At 38.8% G+C, this 21,142-nt stretch overlaps 2 protein-coding genes across 2 annotated transcripts in view; both read right to left on the reverse strand.

The window, feature by feature from the left end:
• Positions 1-42: 42 nt before the first annotated feature.
• The window catches only part of LOC114843184 (uncharacterized), a 26,981-nt gene continuing 5,881 nt past the window's right edge, over positions 43-21,142 (reverse strand). The window contains exons 5-17 of the mRNA XM_055508189.1: positions 20,910-21,056; positions 19,058-19,178; positions 18,177-18,287; positions 17,665-18,093; positions 17,117-17,256; positions 16,929-17,032; positions 16,303-16,444; positions 13,990-14,104; positions 13,403-13,492; positions 13,203-13,286; positions 10,622-10,770; positions 553-653; positions 43-439 (exon numbers count right to left, since the gene is read on the reverse strand). Of these exons, the coding sequence (XP_055364164.1) occupies positions 292-439; positions 553-653; positions 10,622-10,770; positions 13,203-13,286; positions 13,403-13,492; positions 13,990-14,104; positions 16,303-16,444; positions 16,929-17,032; positions 17,117-17,256; positions 17,665-18,093; positions 18,177-18,287; positions 19,058-19,178; positions 20,910-21,056 (1,881 nt within the window). The 3' untranslated portion in view covers positions 43-291. The remainder of the gene's footprint in view (positions 440-552; positions 654-10,621; positions 10,771-13,202; positions 13,287-13,402; positions 13,493-13,989; positions 14,105-16,302; positions 16,445-16,928; positions 17,033-17,116; positions 17,257-17,664; positions 18,094-18,176; positions 18,288-19,057; positions 19,179-20,909; positions 21,057-21,142) is intronic.
• Positions 3,705-5,897, reverse strand: LOC114863172 (CD209 antigen-like protein A). Its single transcript, XM_029164048.3, has 6 exons — positions 5,741-5,897; positions 5,392-5,481; positions 5,194-5,277; positions 4,192-4,343; positions 4,026-4,120; positions 3,705-3,924 (listed from the first exon to the last, which is right to left on the reverse strand). Exons 1-6 carry the CDS (start codon positions 5,814-5,816, stop codon positions 3,777-3,779), a joined length of 645 nt encoding a protein of 214 aa, XP_029019881.1. The 5' UTR covers positions 5,817-5,897; the 3' UTR covers positions 3,705-3,776.

Here is a 21,142-nt window from a genome sequence, read left to right on the forward strand (position 1 = left end):
TACTTTGTAACAATGTTCTTCACCACACTGTGAGAACTGATTTTAATATTATCTAGCACCAGATAATGATGGCTTACAGGCCACATGTTATGATGCACACACCTAAAACAATGCAGTATTGTTATGAATGTATTAAACAACAACTTTAACTCATCCCACATATGCAGATTGGTGCAACAATGAATCTACTGAAAGTGTCAACCCTGATTATAAAAAAAACGTTTTGTTACTATTGTATTTTATCTGTTTTATCCATTTGTACAGCACAAAATGACCGCTGTGAATATTCACTTATAAAGTCATTGTCTTTTCACAAATCCACAGATTTACTGTTTCGCACTTGTCGTCATTCCAGCTTTCTTCTCCGCCATGGTACCTGGTGACTGCACAGTCTTCATCTTTGCCTTGATAACTGTTGGGCTCATCAGGGCCCCAGAAGCTGACACCGAACAACAAAAAAAAAGTTTTTTTACACTCAGCATCACACAGAAATCAGTCAAGTTAAAAATAAGCCTTAAACAATTCAACTTAATAGGAAAGTACTGTGTGAACCTTGTGGTCAGCAGAGTCCCATCCACCCATTTCCACACTCCCTCTGTTTCTCTGTCTGTCAGTCCAATCCACATGGCCTTTCGGAACTTTTGGAAGAAATCCTTGCATAAAAAGGCAAACATCAATTTGTTTTACTGTATAACTAAAGAAAACACACACACGCACGCACACACGCACGCACGCACGCACGCACGCGCGCGCACGCGCACGCACACACACACACACACACACACACACACACACACACACACACACACACACACACACACACACACACACACACACACACACACACACACACACACACCTGTTCTTTCTTGCTGTTGATAATAATCAGGTCCGCTTTCTTCTGCAGACAGTCTTCTCTACTTTGTTGCCAGGTTTTCAAGATGGAAGAGATATAATAGAAACTGCCATTGTAATAGACCCATTCATTTTGGGAAAAATAATCTGTTAATGAAAAGAGATAATGTCAATAACAAAGTAGACCAAGAGAGAAGAGGTAAATTGGTTGGAGCTTGTTAGAAGGTTTTCTAGTTGTTTGTCAATTTAATAGTAAAATAATAAAATATTACCAATACTGCTTTTGACTCCATCCTGATGATTGGAAACTTACTGAAATCATTCAGCTTCTTCCTCAAATCATCTCTCTCCTCAGTCAGGAACCTCCGCTGTAAAGCTAAGTTTTTAAAACAAGAGAATTTAAATACGTCTGCATATAAATACTAACAAATACACAAGTTTGGACATGATTTCTTTAGAGATTTCATTTATTCAATATATCAATATATATTTCAATATATAATATTTTGTAGATGGGTCACGGCAGGTTGGATCAAATTATTTCAATTGTGTAATTAAAATATTTTTGAAAATAAGTTTTATATTTTTTACTGATTTCTTACTATCAGATTAGTTTCATTTTGTTTTGAAGATGACTATTGATGTTCACTCATCACATGTAGTTACCTGGTTTCCCAACTGGTTTTCTTAGAAGTTTGATGTCATAGAATGTATTTGTACAGTAGTAACACTAATTGGGCTGTTGACTGTGTAACAACAAATCTAATGCTTTAAAACATTAAGAAAGCAAGAAATGTCACAAATGAGGTATTACCAAAGCTCTGATGATGAATCTGAACGGGACTGAGTGTGTAAAGCTGTGTAAAGCTGTGTAAAGCTGTGTGTGTGTGTGTGTGTGTGTGTGTGTGTGTGTGTGTGTGTGTGTGTGTGTGTGTGTGTGTGTGTGTGTGTGTGTGTGTGTGTGTGTGTGATGTCCTGTTGCTGTTTCCTGTTTCCGCTCCTGTTGTGTTTATCACTTACTGTACACCTGTTTCATGTTACAGTATTTAAGGACTAATTTCACTGTATTAAGCAGGGTTGTCGTTACACATTTATCTATGATACATCACTTTTCAATAAGTGGATAGAGCTACAACTCATTCATTGAGATGATTGTTAGAATGTAGTTACCAACACTGATCCTCTTCACCTCGTCCGTCTCAGCAGTCAGCCAACATTATGTTTATTTAATAAAACCTTTCATTTATATTTTGATTGTAATTCTGTATATAAAACTAAATTGTTAAGGCTGGTCAATATATAAATATTAAATAATGACAACTCACCAAAAGCAGAATGCAAGGAAATGTTGAGAGCAATGTGGAGGATACACAAGCCACAAAAGCTCACAGCAACCCATCGATGCCATTTTTCAACTGTTAGCAAAATTTAATACACAGATTGAATACACACATTAGTTTGAAGTGTATATAAAATTAATAGTTTTAATTAATTAATCAGTTAATATATTTATACAAAATTATGTGTATAATTTAATAACATCACACAAATGCCTGCTTCAATACTACTCTCAGCCTCTTTCCCTACAATGGAAATGTCTCACCAGGAACCGCAGCAGCAGCATCTTCTCCCTCTTCACATGTGGAACGGCTCACGGCCGAACTCGCTGAAGCATCGGGGGGGTTTGCAGCACACATGATGATCCCTATTTGTCACTGATGTGTGATCTGCTTCTTCTCTATGTTCCTTTATCTCAAACTGCTCCTGCACTTCCTCATTCTTGAGAAAAGTGAGATAAGTGACAAACACAAAAAAAATTGAGTGAATCCTTCCTGTTTCTTTCCTGATTATATGAAAACATACTCACTGTGTGTATCACTGCTCATTTTTCTTTCTGTTTTACAGCTGGATTACAAATCTATTGTTAGATCTTGTTGATTTTTGTGCCATCTCTTGCTGTAAATATCGTCGTAGTCCATCAAAGTGACACGAGGTCTGACAAAAATTGTTCATTGGCATATTTTAGTTTATTTCATTTTTTAATTTTTAGACACCACACGAGGTTTAAATAAACAAAATGTGCTTTCTAAAACCTCTCTTTGAGAGAAAGAAAAAAAGGTCATTGGCATTTTTATGAAGACAGAATTGGAGTTTTCAGGAGTTTACATTTTCAAACTTATCTGAAAGACTTAACTTTGAGATTTTTTCCATTTAGGTTTACAAACAAAATTAAAGCAAACGTTCCAGCTGACCAGAATGTGCATTACAGACAATGCCACAAATTGACTAATTGTAAAAAATATCTGTATAATTTGCAAAAGAAATCTGCCTTTACTGCCATTATAGGTTAGTTGTGTGTAGTATCTGTCATAACCTGGACTGGTCCTGTGTGGTTTTGTGTTGTCACGTTCAGTTCCTGTTTTACTTTCTTCTACATCCTGTTTAGTTCCTGTTTTGTACAGTCAATTCATGCTTTACCTTCTGTATTTTCCAGCTGTGATTTTTGACTCGTGCATGTTGACCGTGTCCTTGCCTTGTCCCTGCCTGGACCTTTGCTGGATCTTGGATCACTGGTTTTGACGACTGCCTGCTTGACCACGTTTTGCTGTTCGCTCCCGCCGAGCCGTGACAGAATCTTCCATTTGAATTTAGACGTCCATTAATCAAACAAGCAAAAGCAAGTTTTACTGTAATCAAATACTTCTGCCTTTTCTCAGGCTTTGTATAATAATAATAATACTGGTTTAGGTTTAAATAGTTGTTTATTTATTTGGTTTTATTTGTAGAGAACCTTGTGGCTCTTTTGAACAGTTCTGAACTGTTTGTTAATGAAGAACACGAGGCCAAACTATTTTCACTTTTGGCTGAGTTGTGTGAAAGTGTGAAACCTTTTTTATTGATTTCCAAGGTTGGATGCTACTTTACAGAGGCAGTTTCTTTTCACAAATCCAGTTCTGTTCATAGTAACATGGTTCATCGTTCCAGCTGTTTTCCTCTTTATGCAGCCTCACTTCTGCACAGCCTTCTCCTCTATCGTCATAGTTGTTTGGCTCATTATTCATCCAGTAACTGAATCCAAAACAAAGATGTGAAAGTAGGACAATACATACATTTGGACTCGGATTCTATGGTAAAAGTAATCATGCATTCAATAATTCAACTGTGTGAACCTTGTTGTCAGCGGAGTCCCATCAACCCAGTTCCACATGCCCTCTGTCTTAATCAGTCCAATCCAGATATTGTCCTTCAGTTGTCTGGTGAAATTCTTTAAGAGGCAGAAACTGAATTAAAACAATCTTTATTTACTTTAGCTATGATAATATAAACCCACTGTACCTGCTCTTCTGTACTGTCAATGATCATCAGGTCTGCACCTCTCTGCAGACAGTCCTCTCTACTTTGGTTCCACGTCTTCAGAGTAACAGGAGAAATGTAATACACGCTGCCTTCGAAATATTGCCATCCGCTTTGGGTGTAGTTGTGTGTGACTGAAGCAAAAAGACCAATTCTTTGTATTATTAAAGTAGCAAGAATTAAAATTGTAGATTTGATCCTACCTAGAAAAAAGGTGATTTATTATAGGTCAGCAAACTATTAAAAAGCAGTCTGACACAAAAACAGCACAGTGACACAAACATATGATCTTATATATGATATGATAAATCTCTAATACATAGACACACATAGAGTGTTATTAGTTTTCAGAATCTAGAACCAGAGTTCTTATAGTAATTCTTGAATCCATTTCACGTTGAGTCTGTGTTAATCATTACTGTCGTACTGTTTTAATGACACAAGCAGTGTCGACTTCCCCAGCTGTCAATTTGGCTAAATGTTTGGTAGCTGGTGTAGTTCCACCTTAAACACTTATCGAAGTCAATCAGCTTCCTGTGCAGCTCACCCCGTTCCTCTGACAAAAGTAAAAAATATAATTAAACGGAAATAGAGCAAGAAAGCTGCCACCACAAAGGGGAACCTCAGAGGCCGGTCTCCATAGATACTGTGTAAAGGACCGCTGCAGGAAGGTTGACCTGATCAGTTCAGCCTGTTCCTGTTAGAACATGTCTCTGTCCACAGATGTTTTACAAGGTTCCTACTCATGCACAATCAGAGACTTGTTCTGCAGCCACTGCAGAGTTTTGTAGGTCTTGTCCTGAAAAGGGAGGCTTCGCATAGAACCTTCATGACTTGGGTTTTAGTCCCAATGACAAACAGTATTTTACATTTCACTCCTTGTTGACATTATAGAGCAAGAACAGCTGCACGGTTAATGGCAGAAGAAACTAATGTTATCAGGTTTAATAAATCTGTATTTTGTGGTTTTGTCGTCACACTTACCAGCGTCGATCAGCTTCCTTTTCAACTCATTTCTCTCCCCAGTAACTTTTTTCAATCTATCTTCGAGGTTATGTGTGTTTTTGTCTGAAAAAGCAGATGAAGACTTCAAGTGTGTTTTTTTATCAGTCAGTGATTATATTATGTCAACTATGCAGTTCCTCTTTCTAAGCCATTCTTAATAAAAACTGCACTACTTACGAACATAAAGATGCAGGACACTGTTGAGAGCAACTTGTACGATACATAAGAGTCCAAAGCTGACAGCCACCAGCCTGTAGACGTTTCTCCCTGAGAGTCACATCCAGACACAGTGAGGCCAGATTACATCAATGAGGCAACACAGCTCATCTATCCTAAGATGCACATCAGATGTAAATGACACAGGAAATGTTTTATCCATTAGCCACAGCTTTGTGTGGCTGTGACGCTACTCATACTGTGCTACTTTACTGCAACAGAAGGAGCAGATACCGTAAATATGTTGGAAGATTATTTCTACAGATGTTATAGTTTATCTAACTAAACAACTGAATGATGATGTTTTTACCTCTTGTGTCGGTGTCATTCTTCTGTCCAGGTCTTTGTTGTTCATTAACATACTCTGGTATTTCTGTTTTAGGCATTATGTCGACTGACTGAATGGCAAAATTAAGCTCTTCTCTTTAAACCCAACGGCTGTTTTGTCATCTCCTCCTTGTGCATGTGATCTATTGCAGCCATTACAACATACAGACACAGTTTGTGGTTAGAAGCTTTGTGACTGATCTTATTTAATAAAGGTTGAAGCTGCTGTGTGTGACCTCAGTATTACATACAATAGAATTCATTATTCCTCCACATTTTGTCTTGACCCACACAACATTCGCCAGGTGAAAAGCTGAATTCAGTGGCAACACAAATGTCATCATAACTGTCTAGGTGGTTCCCTGCAAACGATGTGGGATTTGTGGCTAATTGGAGCACTTTTTGGGGAAAACCTGGGCTGATCAGAAGAGACGGCGTCCATCCCTCGTTGAACGGAGCCTCTCTGCTTTCTAGTAACATGGCCATGTTGCTTAGCCTCCCCACTCCGTGACAACTCAGAGTGGAGCCCAGGACGCAGAGTCGCAGTCTTACACGCCTCTCTGCATGTTCTCTACAGCCGCCACCCACTCTTAGTCTTAAACTAAACCTAAACTATACAAGATAACAAATCAAAGAGGAGTGACTTACCAGAATTTAATAAACATCAAAACAGTTCCTCTTACAGAACAAAGTAACAGTAAGTTAATAAAGTGTGGTTTATTAAATATCAGATCTCTCTCATCTAAATCCTTGTTAATAAATGACTTGATAAATGACCATCACATAGATCTGTTCTGTCTCACTGAAACCTGGCTGCAGCAGGATGAATATGTTACTTTAAATGAGTCGACTCCAATGAGTCACATCAACTATCATGTTCCAAGATGTACAGGTAGAGGTGGAGGAGTAGCAGCCATTTATAAATCTAGACCTAGTTCTTAGCACAGATAAAGTCATTGTAGTACTTAACATTCATGTAGATGTTGACAGCAACTGACTCAGCACTGCTTTTAACTCCTTAGACACTATTGGTTTTACACAGCAGGTAAATAAACCCACTCATCATTTTATCATACCCTCGATCTTGTCATGACATATGGGGTTGAAATTGATAATTTAATAGTTCTTCCCCAAAACCCTCTGTTATCTGACCATTTCTTATTAACTTTTGAATTTAGCATAATTGACCTTACAATAGCTGGAAAGAAATGTTACTATAGCAGATGTTTATTCAAGCAGATGATTCCATCATCTTTTGCCTCAATGTCTTGTAGATACACAGAGAACAGTCACCTTAATCCTTATGAACAGGTTGACTGTCTTGTGGATGATGCTGCAGCTTCTGTACGCACAATGTTAGACACAGTGGCTCCTCTGAAGACAGTGAATCAGAGGAGGTTAGTCCCATGGTACAACTCAGAGATCCTCAGCCTAAAGCACAGGACCAGACAACTAGAAAGACAGTGGCGTTCCAACAAAATAAATGTAAACTGCATTGCATGGAAGGACAGTCTAATAATATATAAAAAAGCACTCTGTGCTGCTAGAAAAACACATTATTCCTCCTTAATTGAGGAAAACAAAAACAACCCCAGGTTTCTTTTTAGCACTGTAGCCAGGCTGACTAAGAGTCATAGCTGTGTTGAGCCTACTATCCCCTTAAATCTCAGCAGCAATGACCTTATGAACTGCTTCACTAATAAATAAATAATAATATTATTGAGACTTGTGCTTTCAGAAAGTTCAGATGTAAACACATCCCACTTTTGAACTGGGGAGACGACCCAAGCACTGTCTTATTCACTCGAGACTTCCTTCCTCGTACAAAGATAGGAGGAATGTGAAGGTTCAGCTCGAAACCTTAGAAGCTATTGGCTGTAATTACAAGGTCTGCTTATGTTTGGAGTAAGTTCTTTACTTTTATGGTGATATATCAGACAGGAAAGTTTATATATCCATCTAGTGTGGGATGAATTCAAGCCCTGTCTGCATATTTTCTGGTCTTGAGTGACAAATGTTTTTCACATGTACTTGCTTTTCCACAAACAGTTTATAGATCTATCACTATCTGAATGATGTCTAATACTGTGATGCATATGGTGACCAAGACCCGGGCAGAAGCAGAAGCAACACGAGTCCAGGGAGTAACTTATGTAGCCTTATCGTAAATGTCACCGGTTTATCCTGTTTCAAGGTCATTATAAAAAAATTAGGTTGATGCCAGTATCAGTTTAAGACTGGACTATTCTTGGCTATGAGTACATGTAATTACAGAAGGAGACCAGCAGGGAGAGCACTACATTACTGATTTAGCCTGAAGGTCACGCAGCATCTCTCAAGAGAAGTTGTGTCATGCATTGCTCATATCGGTACCTCCCTCAAACGCATGAATGACAGTATATACATGTCAAGCAGAGCATTTCTAATAGTTTGTATCTGTCTGGGTAGACTGTCAGTCTGCGAAGCAAAAGGTGGCCAGTTCAAACCCAGTTGATTCCACCAGGTGTGTCTTTGAGCAAGACACTTTGCACAATGTTTCTGAGCACAATGTCTCTGATGTGTGGCTGCCCGCTGCTCCCCCAGATGGGTCAAATGCAGCAAACACAATTTCCCCAAGGGAAAAGTAACAAGGATCAATAAAGTATGTCTTATCTCATAGTTTTGGAGAATGAAGCTAATCATAATAAAGCGCTAGCCGTATTAGCAATTATATGCTAACCCTGTCATTGTGTAGTAGCAGCGGTAGTCACCATTTTAATAGCCGCTTGGTATGGAACTCCAAAGTGTTCATAAATAAATCAATAAATAGCACATTATGAAATACACACACATACACACGTGTTCTGTAACAACTCATGGCCACAGTAATTGGTGACTTCAGGATGCTGCAGCGGTTGCTCCTGTTTGTAGCAGGAAGAACACGTTAGCTGTCCTTGTCGATGCCCTGACAATGTTTTGTTGTTATCTTGTCTGTGCATTATCTCAACAAATTGAGTTTTACTTGTCACTCGTGTTGTAGTTATGTAAGTAACTAAAAGAAAACGAGGACTGAGCGGGTCTGCTCGTGAATTGCTCCAATCTGCATTCAATGAAGTGCCAAATGTGAAACCTCTGCGTTTTGTCTTTGGAGCCTGGATTGAGTTTAACAAGCCTCATTTTTAAAAGTATTCTCAAACACGTTGTGAAATATACAAAATACTTTAATGAGATTCAGTTGCGCTGCCACTGAAACGGTGAGTCCACACATACATTATAGAACAATAAACGGATCTGCTCTCACCACAACGCATTAAAGCTAAAGCTATCTAATATGTAGAAGACACTCTCGCGCTCTACAACAAAAACAAAACAAAACTGTGACCTGAAATGCACCCCAGCAACACAACTGTTAGCAGAATTAACACAGATTGAATACAGTCATTAGTTTGAAGTCTAATAATAAAGTGTGAATTAATTAATTGTTTAATATATTTATACTGTATATTTAACAACATAAACAGCCTGCTTTAATGCTCTTGTAGTCTGAAATGGGCGTCTCACTAGTACCTGCAGCAGCAGCAGCTTCACCCTCCTCACATGTGGAACCGCTCATGGCCGAACCCTCATCTGTCAGGTTTGACAAAAATTATTCAGCAAATTATAAAGTGTTTGGTTTCATGATTCTGCCTCTCAGTTCCTGTTTTCCTGCAGCACACTTTATTTTACAACCCCACCACCTGCCCCGTTTACTAATCTAAAAACCCAGCAAGTCTCCTCTTCTAAATAAAAGGTTTTTGCATTAGATATAAACTGTGGTGTCATAATTCTATCTCTCACTTCCTCACTTTTTTCTGTTGCATACTTTATTTTATAAACACCCACCCGCCCTGTTTACTAATTTAAAAGCCCAGCAAGTCAAAGGAGAAAGTTAATTCTTTCTGCTTTTCAAAGCTTTACATTAGATATAGTAATAATTATTTTAGGGTCTTAAACAAGCTTTTTCGTTTATCTTAAATAATCAATGCCTTATTTCAGGTTGGACACAAACACTTGTTCTCAAAACATTTGCTGTAATGATCATACATTTACAGTATCTCAACACTGTACTATACTGTACAATCTATAGATGTATGTTACAGACAATGCCACAGATTGACAAATTATAAAAAAAAAGATAACTATCTTCTATCATCTACAATTTCAAATTAGGCTTCCATTAATCAAACAAGCAAAAACATGTTTTACTCTAATCAAAGACTTTTTTCATACTTTGTATAATAATAATAAATCTGGTTTAGGTTCAAATAGTTGTTTACTTATTTTGTTTATAATTCTTTTTTAATATTTTTTATTTGTGGCTGTTTTGAACAGTTCTGAACCGTTTGCTAATGAAGAACACAAGGCCAAACTATTTTCACTTTTGGCTGAGTTGTGTGAAAGTTGAACATTTTCATCGATTTCCAAGGTTGGGAGTTACAGAGGGAGTTTCTTTTCACAAACCCAATACTGTGAAATATAACATGGTTTATCATTCCAGTTTTTTTCCTCTTTATGCATGCTCACTTCTCCGCAGTCTGCTCCTTTAAAATCAGGGTTGTCTGGCTCAGGCATCCAGTAACTGAATCCAAAACAAAGATGTGAAAGTAGGACAATACATACATTTGGACTCGGATTCGATGGTAAAAGTAATCATGCATTCAATAATTCAACTGTGTGAACCTTGTTGTCAGTGGAGTCCCATCAACCCAGTTCCACATGCCCTCTGTCTTAATCAGTCCAATCCAGATATTGTCCTTCAGTTGTCTGGTGAAATTCTTTAAGAGGCAGAAACTGAATTAAAACAATCTTTATTTATTTTAGCTATGATAATATAAACCCACTGTACCTGCTCTTCTGTACTGTCAATGATCATCAGGTCTGCACCTCTCTGCAGACAGTCCTCTCTACTTTGGTTCCACATCTTCCTATTACAAGAAACGTAATACACGCTGCCTTCGAAATATTGCCATCCGCTTTGGGTGTAGTTGTGTGTGACTGAAGAAAAAACAGTACGTAAGAATTAAAATTGTAGATTTGATCATACCTAGAAAAAAGTGATTAATTATAGGTGACAATAGGTCAGTGAACTGTTGTGGTAACCAGAAGTCTGACACAAAAACAGATCAAGCATCATTGTCCAGGCAGATTCCTGTCTGACCTCGTCCGTCAGCCTGTCCATCAGCGTAGCAAACAAGAAGGGACTCAAAGCTGATCCCACCTCCTCCTTGAACTGTCTGACCTACAGCTCATCTCACCACCGTCATACTCCTCTCATACATGTCCTGGACTACTCTGACGTTCTTCTCTGTCGCTCCCGACAACCTCATCCAGTTCCACAGCTCCTGCCTCCACCGTGTCACACGCCTTCTCTGGATCCACAAAGACACAATGCGGCTCCTTCTGACCATCTCTGTACTTTTCAATGAACATTGTCACAGCAGACATGGCATCGGTGGTGCTCTTACGGGGCATGAAACCATACTGTAGCTCACAAACCTCCACCTTCTTCCTGAGTCTGGCTTCCACTACTCTTTCCCACAGCTTCATTGTGTGGCTCATCAACTATTCCTCTGTATTTGCTGCACTTCTGTGTGTCACCCTTGTTCTTAAAGACCTTATCCTTTCTAATCTTCCTGCTCTTCAACATCCACATCTTCCTCCCTTCTTTCCCTGTCATCTTCCTCATTCATCAGCTCCTCAACATACCCCTTCCATCTTCTCTGCACACTCTCCTGGGTTGTAAGCACCTTTCCATCACTGTCTTTAATCACCCTTATCTGATGCACATCCTTCCCATCTCTATCTCTCTGCCTGGCTAGCCTGTACAAGTCCTTCTGTCCTTTCTTCATGTCTAACCTGTCGTACAGCTCATTGTAAGCTTTCTGTTTGGCCTTTGCCACCTCCCTATTCACTCTGCTCTGAGCTTCCTTGTACTCATGTCTACTTTCCTCAGTCCTTTCTGCATCCCACTCCCTTTTAGCCAACCTCTTCCTTTGGATGCAGTCCTGTACTTCCTCATTCCACCACCACGTGTCTTTATCTTCTTTCCTCCATCCAGATGACGACCCCAGCACCTTCCTACCTGCTTTCCTTATAACCTCTGCTGTAGTTTCCAGTCATCTGGAAGCTCTTCCTGCCCACGCAGAGCCTGCCTCAGCTTTTGCCTGAATTCACAGGTTTCTTCATTCTTTAGCTTCCACCACTTAGTCTACTTTTCTGTCTTTCCTCTCTTCTTCTTCCTGACCACCACCTCGTACGTCACTCTGAGTTCCTCTCTGTTCCGGAAGTAAGTGTTGACTACAGCCATTTCCATCCTCTTAGCAAAGTCCACCACCATCTGTCCTTCTAGGTTCCTTTCCTTTACACCAAACCTGCCCATCACCTTCCCATCACCTCTGTTCCCCTCACCAACATGCCTATTGAAGTCTGCTCCAACCACCACCCTCTCTCCTCTGGGGATACTCTCTATGACCATATTAAACTCACTCCAGAATCTCTCCTTCTCTTCTAACTCACAGCTACTTGTGGAGCAGATCCACTGACTACATTCACCATCACCCCTTAGATTTCTAGCTTCAGGCTCTTCACCCTGTCTGAGATTCTTTTCACCTCTGGAACATTGTTCACAAACTTCCTCTTCAGGATCACTCGTTTCTCTTCCTGTCCACACCATGGTAGGACAATTTATATCCTCCCAGTACTATGTGCTTTGCTGCCCTTCCACCTTGTCTCCTGCACACACAGTAAATCCACCTTCCTTCTCTCCATCATAACTGCTAGCTCTCTGCTTTTATGTGTCATTGTGCCAAAGTTAAGAGTTCCTATTTTCAGACCAAACAAACCCTTCTGTCTCCTTTCCTTCTTCTACCAACACCAGTCTAATTTCCACCGGCACCCTGTTGTTAACAGCATCGGTGGCGGTCGTTGTCAACGCTGGATGCCCTTCCTGACGCAACCCTCTATTTATTTTCGGACTTGGGACCGACACAGAAGTTACTGGCTTGCAACCCCTGTTGCTTGATTACTGTATTACTCTGTCATACTTTTTTAATGACACAAGCAGTGCCGACTTCCCAAGCTGTCAATTTGGCTAAATGTTTGGTAGCTGGTGTAGTTCCACCTTAAACACGCATCGAAGTCAATCAGCTTCCTGTGCAGCTCATCCCGTTCCACTGACAAAAGTAGAAATATAATTAAACGGAAATAGAGCAAGAAAGCTGCCACCACAAAGGGGAACCTCAGAGGCCGGTCTCCATAGATACTGTGTAAAGGACCGCTGCAGGAAGGTTGACCTGATCAGTTCAGTACATCTCACTCGTTACTCATTGACAATATAGAGCAAGAACAGCTGCACGGTTAATGGCAGAAGAAACTAATGTTGTCAGGTTTAATAAATCTGTATTTTGTGGTTTTGTCGTCACACTTACCAGCGTCGATCAGCTTCCTTTTCAACTCATTTCTCTCCTCAGTAACATTTTTCAATCTATCTTCGAGGTTATGTGTGTTTTTGTCTGAAAAAGCAGAAGATGAAGACTTCAAGTGTGTTTTTTATCAGTCAGTGATTATATTATGTCAACTATGCAGTTCTTCTTTCTAAGCCATTCTTAACAAAAACTGCACTACTTACGAACATAAAGATGCAGGACACTGTTGAGAGCAACTTGTATGATACATAAGAGTCCAAAGCTGACAGCCACCAGCCTGTAGACGTTTCTCCCTGAGAGTCAGACACACATCCAGACACAGTGAGGCCAGATTACATCAATGAGGCAACACAGATCATCTACTGTATCCTAAGATGCACATCAGATGTAAATGACACAGGAAATGTTTTATCCATTAGGAACAGCTGGGTTAATACTTGGTATTCCATTAACTTAAGTTTTTTTAATGTCCTTTCTGTTGGTTATTCATAAAGACACAAGTATAAATCTATCTCTAGTTGTGTTTCAATTGAGTGATTTATTACCAGTCATTGCTGTGGTAAATGACACCCAAGCTTGTTCATTTAGCATCTAATGAAGTTTGGTTTTCTCTTTTAAGTTTGTGATAACAATAGCTAATATAACCACACAGCTTTGTGTGGCTGTGACGCTACTCATACTGTGCTACTTTACTGCAACAGAAGGAGCAGATACCGTAAATATGTTGGAAGATTATTTCTACAGATGTTATAGTTTATCTAACTAAACAACTGAATGATGATGTTTTTACCTCTTGTGTCGGTGTCATTCTTCTGTCCAGGTCTTTGTTGTTCATTAACATACTCTGGTATTTCTGTTTTAGGCATTCTGTCGACTGACTGAATGGCAAAATGAAGCTCTTCTCTTTAAATCTGATGGCTGTTGTGTCGTCTCCTCCTTGTGCATGTGATCTATTGCAGCCATTACAACATAGAGGCAGAGTTTGTGGTTAGGAGCTTCGTCACTTACTGCAAAATGATGTTAAAATGATTAAGGGTTGATTCTAACTCTTAGAGTTTAAAATGATCTGATTTAATGAAGGTTGAAGCTGCTGTGTGTGACCTCAGTCTTAAACATACAATAGAATTACTGTATTTTCTGACAGCTACAGGTCTATAATAAAGTGGCCAGTGAGTTTTCATCTTCAGCTTCAGATATCTTGCATGCACACGTGGCTGGTAATTCATGCACATTTTGTCTTGATTCACACAGCATTCGCCAGTTGAAAAACTGAAATCAGTAGCAACACAAATGTCATCACAACTTTTCAACATTGCAGCACGTTTAGATTCGTTAACAGCGCTATGCCCCAATGATTTGTCGCAACTCTAAGAGGAACTCTGCCCCATAGAAGCATGCACATGAAATAAAATTTCTTTTTAGAACAAAGAGTTCTAGTTCTCTTTTATGGTAAAATGCATGATTAACTTGTCATCTGATATTTTTTGTCAGATCTCAAGTTAGTGTAACAATGCATGAAATGATAAGGAAATTATATATAGTATATTCTAAATAAAAAAATTATTTCCCTTCAGGGGTTGTCACAGTAAATGAGTCACATGATTGATTTGGCAAAGCCATTAGCGACGCAACCCTCTCTGCTGGGACTGAACCTGCAAACTGGGCATTATGACACTGCCACATTAGACAAATATGTTCTACTGTATGTACTGATTTGCACGTACACAACAAGCACAATGGATTTGACTTTGAGTTGCAAATTTCATAAGCACATAACAGGAAAAATTGTTTCTGCTCTTATTCCCACCAAGTCGTCCCTGTGTCCTGGAAACGCTAACACACCACCATGGTTACGTTGTGGTGGTTTTAAACCTTAGTTGTTATTGCTGATCATCTGTTTTCTGTCTGCTCAGAGACAAGAACCATCCAGCTGGTCGTCTACAGCTGCCGTGTGTCACACAAGCTGCCCTCATTGTTTCTTTACGACTTACCTGTGACATAAGTCGTAAAGGTGTCTTCTGCCTAAATTTGTCTTTATATTATTATATACTGTAAGTTGTGCAGTGTAATTTTTATATTATTAATAATTAAAAAATAAATTTGTCAATAGTTTTTTTTCCATGCTCAGTGCATTACAGCAAATCATCAGCTTATTCAGAGTGCAACAAAACACACTGTGGTGATGGAGTTCAGATGGAGCTGTACCAATGCAATGGATTATTGCAAATGATTGTTGCATTGAACAGAGACCGTGGAAACATTGTGAAAACAAAAGCACGGAATTCACCCACGAGATACAGATGAAGGAAATGAGAGGGACAGGCTGAGGGCTGAGGACAGATGTTTAAAAACTGTTTAAAGTATCTGTAACGTGTAATGTGTGATTTCTTTGATTGTCCAGAACTGGCTGCTTGTGGGTGTCCTGCAGGGAGGAAGATTAACTCTGGGTGTTACTTCCTCTCCTGAGAGAGTAACACATGGGAAGAAAGCAGAAAACACTGCCATGTGCCAATGTGTGGAAGCCCCCTGCTCCCACAGATGGGTCAAATGCAGAGAACACAGTTAACGAGGGTCAATGAAGTATTTTATCTTGGCTCATAGTTGTAGTACTAGTTACTGGAGCTACGACTGCTAGTCATATATTAGCAATGCTATGCTAACCTTGACATTGTGCAGTAGCAGCACACAGTCACCATATTAAATAGTTGCTTGGAGGGTGTTGTGTCATTGTCCATGTTGTGTTGTAGTTACGCTGCCACACTTTTCACAGGTGTCTTATGCAGGAACAGGTTAAGTTGTATCTGGATTTCTGTTTGTTTATTGTACCACGCTGGGCATTAGCTGCAGTTCAAAATCAGCAGTGTAATGTGATTTTTTATTTAAAGGTACATTACCCAAATATATATAAACATTTTTCATAGTACAATTGCAGATTGAGAACCTTTTTATTATTGAACTACATGCATTTATACACTGCTAGTTAAAAATTGTCTGGTTGATAAAAATCTAAATATATTTTAAGGTACTGTATATTGTATTTTAAAAAGCTAGAACATAAAACGTCTTTATTATTGTCTGAAATAGTTGATTACAGTAGTAGTTAATAGTTGAGTTTTGTTTCACAGATCCAGTTATTTTGAAGATCGCATGGTAGATCATTCCAGCTGTTTTGTGAATCAAAGTTTTTTATTTCTCCGCAGTCTTCATTATTTACTGCATTGTTTGGTTCAGATCTCGCCCAATACCTGAAACACAAAGGAATCATCCTTAACACTTCCTGTATATATACTCTAATAATACTGTACATTAAGTTAAGTCAATGAAGATGTTTACATAAAGTTTGATGAGCAACATTTTGTCAAAATGAAAAAATGTCCAAAAACAAAACAAAACAAAACAAAATTATATTTGTGGATCAGTGAAATTGTGATTCACTCCACATTCAATACCCAGTTGTTACCTCTTTGTCAGTGAATCCTAAACTGCTCGCGATTGTTTCCCATCTCCCACATCATCCCTGCATTTATTCCTCTTGACAACTACATCTTTCTTAGACTAAATATCATACAAATCTATTTGTGGTGTGTCTAATCAGAGCTAGATCTTAAACTTCTTCTGTTACAGCATTCATGTAGATTGAGAGATAGCTGTTCTTTTACTGCCACTGACTGAGGACAATGACTGACGACACTTCGATACCATATCAATAGAAAACACAAGTGTTTCAACCTCGGGCTCTCCAGCAGAGTCCCGTCCACCCACTTCCATGTCCCCTCTGTCTCAGCGTCCGTCAGTCCGATCCAGGCTCGTTTTTTCCAACTTCTTATGAATTCCTTGGCAGAGACGAACAATTAGTCATTGATTTCATGCTGTTGTTTGCTTATGTGCCATTACTGACTGTTTTTCTGAACACTCACCTGCTCCTCAGGGCTGTTGATGATCACCAGGTCTGACTTTTTCTGCAGGCAGTCGTTTCTACTTTCTTGCCAGGATTTCATCGTTGATGAAATGTAATAGAAACTACCAGAAAAATACGTCCATTCTTGGGAATGTGGAGCTGTTTCAAATAAAAATAATACATTATTAGCTCGTAGTTATCTTCTTTCACAAAATAATGAATCGTTCTAATATATACTGTATTTTTTGTTATGAGGATTAAAGCCAAAGACTAAAAGATGCAGCTTAATTTTTTTTACAGAACTTGTACTTGAACTTACAAAACTGTATATCCATGTGTTTTCTTAAGGCTCAAACCTCCAGGATACATTTGGGTTCTCACTGTAAATACCTTACAGTAAACCAAAAGCCCAGTGTTCTGGATTTTGTGTTACAGTTTTGCTACAATGCTCTTTGGAAATTGTTTTATTATTTATGCCAGAGTAAAGCATTTTAGTCTCTGTAGTTCCAGTGGTTGCTGAGGCTGCAAACAGAACATGTCCAGCAGGGAAATGAAATAAATGTTTACCCTCAGGCTTTCTTTGAGGTTCTGTGTAAAAGTCTTGAACTTGTTTGAGAAGCCGATCTTTTTCTTCAGTCAGGTTGTTGTAACTGGTCTGTAACTGGTCTTTAACTTCAGTCAGGTTGTTGTAACTGGTCTGTAACTGGTCTTTCTGTTCAGTCAAGTTGTTGTAACTGGTCTGTAACTGGTCTTTTTCTTTAGTCAGGTTGTTATAACTGGTCTGTAACTGGTCTTTTTCTTCAGTCAGGTTGTTGTAACTGGTTTGTAACTGGTCTTTAACTTCAGTCAGGTTGTTGTAACTGGTCTGTAACTGGTCTTTCTGTTCAGTCAAGTTGTTGTAACTGGTCTGTAACTGGTCTTTCTGTTCAGTCAAGTTGTTGTAACTGGTCTGTAACTGGATCCTCTTCGTTTCCCACTTTGAGCTGCACTCTTTGTCTGTGTTGGCACATAAACAGCAAAATAAATATTGTTAACCAGCACCACCCACTGGTTTATCAGTTTGCTAACAGAGTACTTACATAAGACAAACACAGTTATGAGTCCAACCAGCAGGAGGAGACACAGCACACCCAGAATCACTGTGGAGGCTCTGTAGGAACAGTTCCTTACTGTGCTGCTTTCCTCAAGAGCTGAAATGAGAAGATAGGAATTGTGATGTATTTATAGTTTGTCTGTACTTTTCTTCTGATCCATGAGTACATCTGACTAACTAGGTATCAACTCCTACCTTATAGCACCTTTTTATTTCTTTGAACATGTGCTTGACAGCTCCGGTAACTTGTTTGGCTAATTTCATTTCATAATTTAATGTGGGCGATCGAGCATGCAGGCAAGAAGAACCTATGTGGATTTCCAAAATGATTCAATTTTGTCTACAAAAAGTACCCCAAAATAATAAAATAACATTAAAGATGTTTTTCAGATGTGAGGCACAAAGAGGCAACTATATTCAAATAATTCTAAAAAACATAACGGGTCACAGTAAGTCATAAGTGATCATCAAACCCACAACAACTATATTCAGAATACTAAATTCATTCATCAAATGACAAAACAAACCAAAAACTAAATTCCTCTTTTAAAAGTGGTGAACAGCACATGCCAACATCACACTTCGTATTAAAGTTCAGATTGGACTCTTCCAACTCAGTCTCACCTTCCAGCCCTCCAGTACATTCGTAATAATTCTAGGACAATGGCTGCTCAGTCTGTTATTGCCCCAATTTCAGTAGTTGCTCTTACTGTAGGTTGGGATGTGCCTGAACTACATGCCTTAAGAACATTTATGAGACTATGCAGACTCACTTTAGAATTTTTGTTTTTTCTAAGTCTGCTTTACTTCAAATTACGGTCTTCACATATTTAACACATCAGTGCTTTACTTGCATGTGTACATTACCTGACTCTTCATCACTCTTCATTCTTTCCCACTTGATGTGAGGTTCTGATGGTTCCTCAGTGCTTGCATTGGTATCCTGTTCATCCATTGTGTTCAGCTTTGCTGACAGCTCAGCTTGATCCTAAAGCAACCTTCTGCAAAAAAGACCCTTTTATAAGAAAGGGAACAGCACATTCACACATGACTGTGTTAACAGGAAATGTGGGGTTGGTTAAAATCAGATCTCATTTTAATATTTGTGAAGGTTGTCACAGTCACAGCCTGCAGAGAAACTGTGGTCATGTGTTGGTTGGACTGAACGTACTTTACTGGGTAAGAGCAGGACAGCACCTGTTTAGCTGCAGTTTCTAGTCTTACAGTAACATTAACACCAGCATCTATTAAATTAATGAAAGATGGCAAATGACTAATGATCACTGAATGATAGAACCCGAGATACCAAATCTTTCATTTCCTGCTGTCCTGAAGTGAACTGGAGATCATGTAGGGGTGAAGGGTTACTCTGCTGACATGTACCAGTATCTATTTGTTCACTTTCGTTTTTCTGCTTACATTAGTATGCTTCTAATACTCATCCTAATGAATAAGAGGACACACTTTTTGATATCAAAAGATACAGTACAAATTCGTTATTGTCTTAATTTGGGATGCAGCGTTTTACAAAGTAAATATCTCTCATGGAAATGTACAGAGTACAGTAGGTTTCTGAACTAAACTTCTGTGATGATACAGTACATGATACAGTACAGTATATGTGAAACTCTGGGACTTTTAAAGAAAAACCTGTCAACAGTCTAACCTCAGGCAACCTGTCGAAGTAAGACCTGTTTTATTCTGCAGGGATCAGTTCAACTGTAATGTCAGAGGACGATATCAATCAACAGCTTCCTGTGATGTGCGTTATGTTTAGCAACTTTTGGTAAGTAGTTTTTTGTGTGTTAGCAGGTGTGTGTGTGGCCACTTCTATACTTCTTATAGGAACTTATATTATAGGAAATTATAATATAGGAAATCTATTTTTGGGTTGTTGGGTTGCTCAACTTTTCTTGATGACCTCTGTGTAATGTAATGCTTTCTATTCTGCTTGGTAACCTTATCACTACGAATTTACTAAATTCGTAGTGATTCTGCTCACCTTGTGTTGGTTATCACAGCAAGCTGCTGTAATAGTGGACCAGATAAAGTCAATATTGGTGGAAACTAAACTGTTCTTTATCCTCTGCTGACACTAAATACACTGATCACTTCACATCTGGCCTTCCTCTTTTGCGTCCTTTACCCAGAGAGCCAAGCTCCAGTTTGTCCAGTTACTTTAATTCTATCACATCAATATTGTAAACAATATTAAACTCTTAATTAAATTAATAGTTGTATCAAAATTATTTTCTGCTGAATGAAATGAATGGGACCAAGGGTGATGATTTTTCCCTTTAAAAAAAGCAAAGACGAATACTCTGAACAACTTAAAATACATTACTATTAGAATATGTTGTTTGCTCTCAAGTAAACAATTATTGCATTGCAATCTTCTGATTTTAATACTTACTTTAGCATTTTCAGTATTGCAGCATAATGACAGCTTATTAAATTCTTTGTATACTGTATTAAAAATTCTTCTTCTTCTCAATTTCATTTTTATTTTACCAGTGCATCATTTCAACTTTTCTGATGATTGTAACTTTACATTTCTGCACAGTCTTTAATTCGTTTTGCATCGTGATTATGTTAAAAAAACAAAAAAACAAAGGCAAAACAAAAATAAAATATACAACGGCCTGCTCAAAGTATACTTTGCAGCCAGTAAGACAATACGAAGCCAGCATATTTATTTAACATGTCTGGCAGAGCCAACCCAGGATAATTGTCCTTTAGAGCTATTGGAGGTCTCTGCAGCGGTCAATGTGTGACTTCTCTGATCGTGCAGACCTGGCTGCTTGTGCGCCCGCTCTGCTGTGTCCTGCAGGGTGGAGGAAGATCGAGTCCAGATGTTACTTCCTCTCTGTGGAGAGTAACACATGGGAGGAGAGCAGAAGATACTGCCAGCGTCAAGGAGCTGACCTGGTGGTGATCAACAGCGAGCGGGAA

Source organism: Betta splendens, chromosome 1, assembly GCF_900634795.4.
Source record: "Betta splendens chromosome 1, fBetSpl5.4, whole genome shotgun sequence".
NCBI classification, from domain to species: Eukaryota; Metazoa; Chordata; class Actinopteri; order Anabantiformes; family Osphronemidae; genus Betta; species Betta splendens.